General features: G+C 37.1%; 1 protein-coding gene across 1 annotated transcript in view; it reads left to right on the forward strand.

The window, feature by feature from the left end:
• OTOGL (otogelin like) overlaps nt 1–8,227 on the forward strand; it is a 159,594-nt gene that overhangs the window by 66,398 nt on the left and 84,969 nt on the right. The window contains 1 exon segment of the mRNA XM_007457657.1: nt 6,754–6,888. Coding sequence (XP_007457719.1) covers nt 6,754–6,888 — 135 coding nt within the window.

Below are 8,227 nucleotides of genomic sequence, written 5' to 3' on the forward strand. Positions count from 1 at the left end.
TACTAAAAACATTTTAAACCTTGTTCATGTATCACCGTCTTTGCAAACATTTTCCAATGTGTGACAATGGTCTTTGCTCATGCATTATCATTTCATTCATTTAATAAACAATTTTTAGGCTTATTAAATGTAAACTGTGTTAACAAAAACCCGCCTTCTCTATTTATTTAGATAGAATTTTGCAAGAAAATTCTAAAGTTTTGAAACAAGGATCAGGACCTACATTTCTTTTTTCCTCCCCCCCAGTCATTTTGCAAAATGCTGGGCATTTGGTGAACTCTTAACAACTACTTATTTGATCTACCTGGCTTTTCCTTAACTCCTCATTTGTCTTTGCAGTAGAGAAATCATAGTATTTACCACTGAATTTTCAAACAATTAATTGTTTTTTTTTTAATTGAAGCATAGTTAATTTACAATGTTGTGTTAGCTTCAAGTGTACAGAAAAATGATTGTGCAGAAAGTAGAATGTTTGTCTCAACTCTGATTCCTGACAAAATGAAAGTATCTTATTCTGTTGGATCCTGAATGATGGTAGCAGTCTTTTTTTTTGTTATTGGTGCTGCAATATAACAGTGCCATTTTATTTAGCAGGCAAGAGCCATTAAGGTTTGGCTTTTAGATTTTATAAACCTGATTTCCTATCATCACTTTAATTTTCTACTATATCCCTCTGTAAAAATGCATACATAATGTTCAGTCTCAGATTTTAATGAGACATGCAAACCTGTATATGAGAAGACATGTTGCAGGAAATGTTATTCCAACATTTGGATACCTAATTAAATATCTGGGTTAAGATCTGTCATTAGGGTTCATGTGGTAAAAATAAGATATAAAGAATATTAAAAGTCTAAAGCTTCAAGTTTTAGAATTGTATATGCCTTTTTTTTAAACACCTTTATTGGAGTATAATTGCTTTACAATGGTGTGTTAGTTTCCGCTGTATAACAAAGTGAATCAGCTATACATATACATATATCCCCATATCTCCTCCCTCTTTCGTCTCCCTTCCACCCTCCCTATCCCACCCCGCTAGGTGGTCACGAAGCATGGAGCTGATCTCCCTGTGCTATGCAGCTGCTTCCCACTAGCTATCTATTTTGCATTTGGTAGTGTGTATAAGTCCATGCCACTCTCTCACTTTGTCCCAGCTTACCCTTCCCCCTCCCTGTGTCCTCAAGTCCGTTCTCTATGTCTGCATCTTTATTCCTGTCCTGCCCCTAGGTTCTTCAGAACCATTTTTTTTTTTTAGATTCCATATATATGTGTTAGCATACGGTATTTGTTTTTCTCTTTCTGACTTACTTCACTCTGTATGACAGACTCTAGGTCCATCCACCTCACTACAGATAAGTCAATTTCATTTCTTTTTTATGGCTGAGTAATATTCCATTGTGTATATATGTGCCACATCTTCTTTATCCATTCATCTGTCGATGGACACTTAGTTTGCTTCCATGTCCTTGCTATTGTAAATAGAGCTGCAATGAACATTGTGGTTCATGACTCTTTTTGAATTATGGTTTTCTCAGGGTGTATGCCCAGTAGTGGGATTGCTGGGTCGTATGGTAGTTCTATTTTTAGTTTTTTTGGTTGTTTTTTTTTTTTTTTTTGCGGTATGCGGGCCTCTCACTGTTGTGGCCTCTCCTGTTGTGGAGCACAGGCTCCAGACGCGCAGGCTCAGTGGCTCATGGCTCACGGGCCCCGCGGCATGGGGGATCTTCCCGGACCGGGGCACGAACCCGTGTCCCCTGCATTGGCAGGCGGACTCTCAACCACTGCGCCACCAGGGAAGCCCTATTTTTAGTTTTTTAAGGAACCTCCATACTGTTCTCTATAGTGCTGTATCAATTTACATTCCCACCAACAGTGCAAGAGGGTTCCCTTTTCTCCACACCCTCTCCAGCATGACCAACATATATTTGATAAGCCAAGAAATATTTTATTTGACCATGGAGTAATTATTTCATACCAAAGACAAATTAGTGATTAACCAATGAAACCTAATAGTCATGGTTTTGAAATATTATCATTCCAGATAGTAAATTTCTCAACACTTGGAGATTTTCTGCTGCAATTTTAATTAATTTATTTTTTAAGAATCAGCATTTCCTTTGAGAAGGATAGAATGACTGCCAGCACCATTCATTTACTTGCTGCTTTTTCATAGGCAAGAATCACTTCTGTGAATATCATATTTAATTCCTTCTTCCTTGTCAAGCAGCTCTCTTTCCTCCCTGTCTTGGTTACAAATTCCAGACTTTGTCATTTGTAATGCATTTTTATCTGGTAAAACTTATCATTTTATTTTTTTGGGCCCTGTGAAGGATCTAGTAATCAAATTCATAAAAATTTCCCTTTTATTTGCCAATTGGACTTTAAAAAATTAATACTCAGCTTTATCTTGAAAGTATAATGTTACTTGACTCTGACATATTGAAGGAATTGTAAAGGTTTTTTTTTCTTTTTAATCTCTGGATTGTGGAGCTTTTTTAATGTGGACCATTTTTAAAGTTTTCACTGAATTTGTTACAATATCGCTTCTGTTTTATGGTTTTTTTTTTTTGTCCACAAGGCACATGTGGTCTTAGCTCCCTGACTAGGGATCAAACCTGCACCCTCTGCATTGAAAGGCAAAGTCTTAACCACTGGACCACCAGGGAAGTCCCTGGATTGTGGAGTTTTAAATGTAATCTGATTCCAGCGAATACTTACCCTATCTTTGTTGATGTTTATCAAACTTAAAAAATTCGAGCTTCCCTGGTGGCTCATTGCTTGAGAGTCCGCCTGCCGATGCAGGGGACGTGGGTTCGTGCCCCGGTCCGGGAGGATCCCACATGCCGCGGAGCGGCTGGGCCCGTGGCCCGTGGCCCGTGGCCGCTGAGCCTGTGCGTCCGGAGCCTGTGCTCCGCAACAGGAGAGGCCACAGCAGTGAGAGGCACGCGTACCGCAAAAAAAAAAAAAAAAAGAAAAAAAGAAGAACTTTAAAAATTCAAGTTCTCGGATATTTTATTCATTTTGGAGGCTGTTTATGCTATACTTTAAATAGCATAAGGAATATAGCACATTATTTTTTAAGTTTGTTGAAGCAAATCTAGGACAAAGTTCATAATTGTATTTCCTGAGGTAAGACTTTTTTAAAGTAAAAAGAATTGAGAAACCAAACAGCAACTTGACCTGCTATAAGCTCAAAGAAAGAGAGGACACTGGATGTTTTCAGCAAAAGTGGGAAATTTAATATTCCAACTCCCGAATTTCAGAGCCAAACTCTACTTCCATTATCGATGACAGGCCCCTGTCACTGTTAGGTTTCTTCCTGTAACTTGTTCTAGATTAGGTTTTTCAACATGTTCAGTTGATAGCTCAAATGTTTGGTGCTCTCCTTAAGTCTCTGAAAACCCTTCTAATTTCATCACTCTCAAATTTTTATACCTTGTATCATATCATCATTTTTCATGTCAATATTTCTTGTGTGATTTCTATGTGTCAGGCCCTATACTGAGAAGTGGAGGTACGGAATGTGCAAACATAGATATCAGTTTAGGGTCCTTTGAAACTTAGGCTGGTGGTGGAGAGTTATTAATCACCAGATCACAAAATTCATATAAAATTGCCACTGTAAAAGATAATGATGACCTATGCAAAATCCAGTTAAACCTTTTAAATGTTTATCTTCCTTTTTTGAAGTGGTTCTTGCTTTGTCTTCTCTGAGGTAATTCTACTGCTTCTGCTGGTCTTTGACCACTCCTCAGTCTCCTCTGGTGGCTTCTTTCTCCAAGAGTTTCTTAGAACACTGGGTCTCACAAGTTCAATATTTTCATGCCTGTCTCCTCTATAAAACTCTTAGTTGCTTGTAATCTCATAATATCTTGAAGGATAAACACTGTATGCATTTATGTATGTTCGTAGGTATGTATTTATCCATCCATCCATCCATCTGTCCATCCATCCACAGGAAATGAAAACAGAGAGGAAAAGAAGTCAAAGGAAATCATTACACCCTATTTAGGCAAATGTAAAGATCTAGATAGAGCTAGATCGAGCTTTCTCTGTCAAGAGTAAAATGCAAATTAATGGCATAGTAATTATACAATGGTGTGGCACTTCAGGAAAAAGAGAGAGAGAGAGATAGAGAAGAAAGATGGAAAGAAAGAAGTAACATGTAAAAATTGGATGAAGATTTCACTCTGAATAAAATTTACTCCCCATAAAATAAAAACATTTTCTGCCTTCCAGAAGTTATGAAAGAGATGATGGAATTAACTAATAAGAATTTAAATGTATGTTAAGGGAATAAAAGTAAGTGAAAAAGGAAATGGTAAAATTAAGGAACAAATTAAAGCCCAAAATACATTATAGAGTTGAGATAATAAGCATTTCTTTTAAAAAATGATAAGTATACCATCTTTTGTTTACATTCCATTCCTTTTGGTTCAAATGTGGGAGATAATCTAATTGTCTAGAGTTGTCTTTTTTTTTTTTTTTGCCTGCATTAAAAAGTCCCTTGGCCCATCAAAGAATGTGCTGCTTTGGGGCCATTCAGCTGTGGAACATAAACCGTGGCTGCCTGAGGCTACTGTATCAGCAGGCACTTTCTGTGGCATAGTTACCGTTAAAAGGGGTTGGGACTATGACAGGTCTTAGACTGACATAGCAAGTAAAATAATATACTACCTTGAGAGGTGCTGACATTCTATGTTTTGGAATCACTTGGGAGAATATTCTCTATCAGTGTTTTCAGTACCTGAGCATAAAGGGTTTGAGGAATCTATGTGGCACATTGCTGTTGACCTTTTTCCTCTAGCTTTGTGTTACTTACTGTGCTGCTTAGCAACTCTGTAGCATTATCTCCAAACCTAATATTAACTTGAAGTATACATTAGAAACGGAAATTGGAGAAATGTGACTCTTAGGACTTGATAGTTTCAAGTTACTGTCAGCATAACATGATATTACCAGGCAGACTATACAATACAGAATATTTCTTGGCATTTCTGAATTAATGTAAAGACTAAAGCTAACATTGAGGCACTTTAATTAATAGTAATAGAAATGTAATGGCAATAGAAATCCTTTCAGCCAGCTTTTCACATCCCTTAATCTAAATAACTCTTTCCAAGAGGAAGAGGAAAACAAAACCTTGAATTATATATATATATTTCTTCTTTGAAAATTGTTCATAAAGGCAGAAAAGTGTGGCATTATTTTTTGAGTAATACAATGCCGTAATCATCTTGATGACCCTTATTATTCTCCTTTTCAAAATTTAGGCAATGCTTTGGAAAAGAATTGTTTAAGAAGAAAAAAAAGCTCTCAGTTCCTGTGAAGTAAGGAAAATTGGGTCACAGAGGGACAAATTAATTACTCTGTCAACAGCATTCATTGAAAACCTATCCTCTAGGCACTATGTTATAGTGATTACTAGTAAGACAGGAAGAATTTGGCCAAACCAAGAAATATATTGAGCTAGTGTTCATATTGTTGGTGGTATAAAAAACTAAGTATGGAGAATTTACATCAAGACCTATATGATTTCCAAACATTTAAGGACTCGTCTCACTTTGAAAATAAACACTGCCCCATATATCTAAAAATGAAAAGGATTCAGGAAATGTATGTGAGCCTTTGAAAATTGGAATTTGAGTTCAAAGACAATTGTCACTTTCCTTTTGATGAAATTCCCACCTTCCACTAGGTAGTGGAAGGACTCAGGGCAGTGTGGCTTTAACTTTTGGGGCGATAAGGACCACTTCAAAAATTTGATGAAAATCATAGACTTTCTTCCTAGAAAAATACAGATAACTCAAAACCAACATTTTACAATGAAATTCCAGAGTCTGTAGAACTATTGAAGCCCATCTATTAAACTGGGATAAAAATTAAAAACCCTGTTTCCAGAGAGTCCTTAGTGGATGGAGAGAGGAGTCGCTGAAGGAAGGTGAGGGCGAGGTAACTGGTGAAAAGGTTAGATTGAGAGTGTGTGGGACTAAATAATAGTCTCTGGAGCTAAGGATTTCCTATAACCTACAACTGAATTTTCTCCTCAACCGTTACTAAACTCTTCCTAATTGCTCTGCAAGTGGCATTAAAAAAGAGGGTTTTGGACTCTGTCTCTGCCCTTATTTAGCTAAGTGACTTTGGACATTCATTTAATCCTTCTTAACCTCTTGTTTCTTGATCTGTAAAATGGAGATAATATATAATTCAAGAATTATCATAAGAATTAAATGAGACAATGCATGTAAAGTTGGCAGGAAGCCCTCAAATGATATGCATCATTTTATTTACTAATACAGTGTCAAAGTTTTATATTTATTGCAATTTTATCTTGTAGGCAAATAGTTATTTAGCCAGAAAACTGGCTTAACATAAAACAAAAGATGTTGTCTAAAATGAAAATATTTCTTTTAAAATTCCCCTAAGTGACATGTCTTGTTGGGTATTTGATAAGAAGAAACTGGTTGATAAATTTGAGCTGTAATAATAAAATGGAAAAAAATTCTTGTTGGAACAACATTTTAACAGGAGGTATTATAGATAAATGTTTAAAGATTGAGCTATCTCGGTATACTTGTATTAAATTCTTCACATTATTAGATCAAAATGATTTTTATTTTAGAGGTAAGTTGTATTTCAGTTTCAATACAATTCATTGTAAATCTTGGACTTCTTTAAGATTTGTTAATGAAAAATAAGTAAAAGTTATATATAATATACATTTGTATTAATATAATATTTTTGACATTTCAGAGTACAGATGATTCAGATATATCTGTCATTGGCCAGAACAAGAAATGCTTTGACAACGATATTGTTTGTTCTAAAAGTGTTTTGATTTCAGTTGGGGACACTGACATTTACCTGAATGATACTCCTTACAAACAGGTTAGTGAATTATTTCTTGTAAATCATTTTAACTTGTCCTGAGGATACTGAAAATAAAATAGAAACATTGTGCGGGTACTTTTCTTTATAAGTGGTTACTAGGTTTGAATTTTTTTCTTTGTCATTTTAGGTAGCTTCAGTAAATCATACTTGATTTGTCTCTTTTGTTTATACTCCACTTCTCTATTTGCTGATTCTTTCCTCGTCACCTGTTACCTGGAGTACTTCAACATTCTCCAAGCTAGACACCTGGCCTCCAGTCTTAGTTTTTCCCCTCTGATCCATCCTGCCACACTGCAGCTAGAGTGGTTTTCCTAAAATGGAAATGTAATCTCCTGACACCTTAGTGCTTCAGATCTTTCAAGTGACCTCCCATTGCCCTTACATGGCCTCACCAATCTGGCCATTGCTGCCTCTCCTGCTGTACCTCTCATCGCTTTCTGCTTCAAGCCCATGTTCCAGAAGTTGGAGCTTTTATCAGTTCTTCAAATGCTCTATATTCTTTCTCTCACCTCTGGTTCTTCATGAATGTCATTGCTCCTACCTGGATCAGCCTTTCCACTTAACTTATTCTTATGTGATAAGTCTCATCTTATCTCCTTCAAGGAGTTCCTCCTCTTGCCCTCAAGCTCCCTGTCAGGACATGCATCACACTTTAGTGAAATTACTTGTGTGGTGGCAGTGGTTCCCAACCATTTTGGCACCAGGGACTGGACAGTTTTTCCACGGACCGGGGGGTCGGGGGATGGTTTAGGGATGATTCAAGTGCATTACATTTATTGTGCACTTTATTTCTATTATTATTACATTGTAATATATAATGAAATAATTATACAACTCACCATAATACAGAATCACTGGGAGTCCTGAGCTTGTTTTCACTTGCCACTCACTGATGGGATTTTGATACGAGTCTGCAAGCAATTGATTTATTGTGGTATCCGCACAGTCAAACCTCTCTGCTAATGATAATCTGTATTTGCAGCCACTCCCCAGCGCTAGCATCACTGCCTCAGCTCCACCTCAGATCATCAGGCATTAGATTCTGATAAGGAGCGGGCAACCTAGATCTCTCACATGCGTAGTTCATAGTAGAGCTCACACTCCTATGAGAATCTAATGCTGCCGCTGATCTGACAGGAGGCGGAGCTCAGGTGGTAATGCAAGTGATGGGGAGCAGCTGTAAATACAGATGAAGCTTCTCTCTCTCTCCCACTGCTCACCTCCTGCTGTGTGGCCTGGTTCCTAAGAGGCCACAGACCGGTACCAGTCCAAGGCCCGGGGGTTGGGGACCCCTGTGTGGTGGTCTGTGTCTTTTCTTTTTTTTTTTTTTTTTTTT

Source organism: Lipotes vexillifer, unplaced genomic scaffold, assembly GCF_000442215.2.
Source record: "Lipotes vexillifer unplaced genomic scaffold, Lipotes_vexillifer_v1.1 scaffold117, whole genome shotgun sequence".
NCBI lineage: Eukaryota > Metazoa > Chordata > Mammalia > Artiodactyla > Lipotidae > Lipotes > Lipotes vexillifer.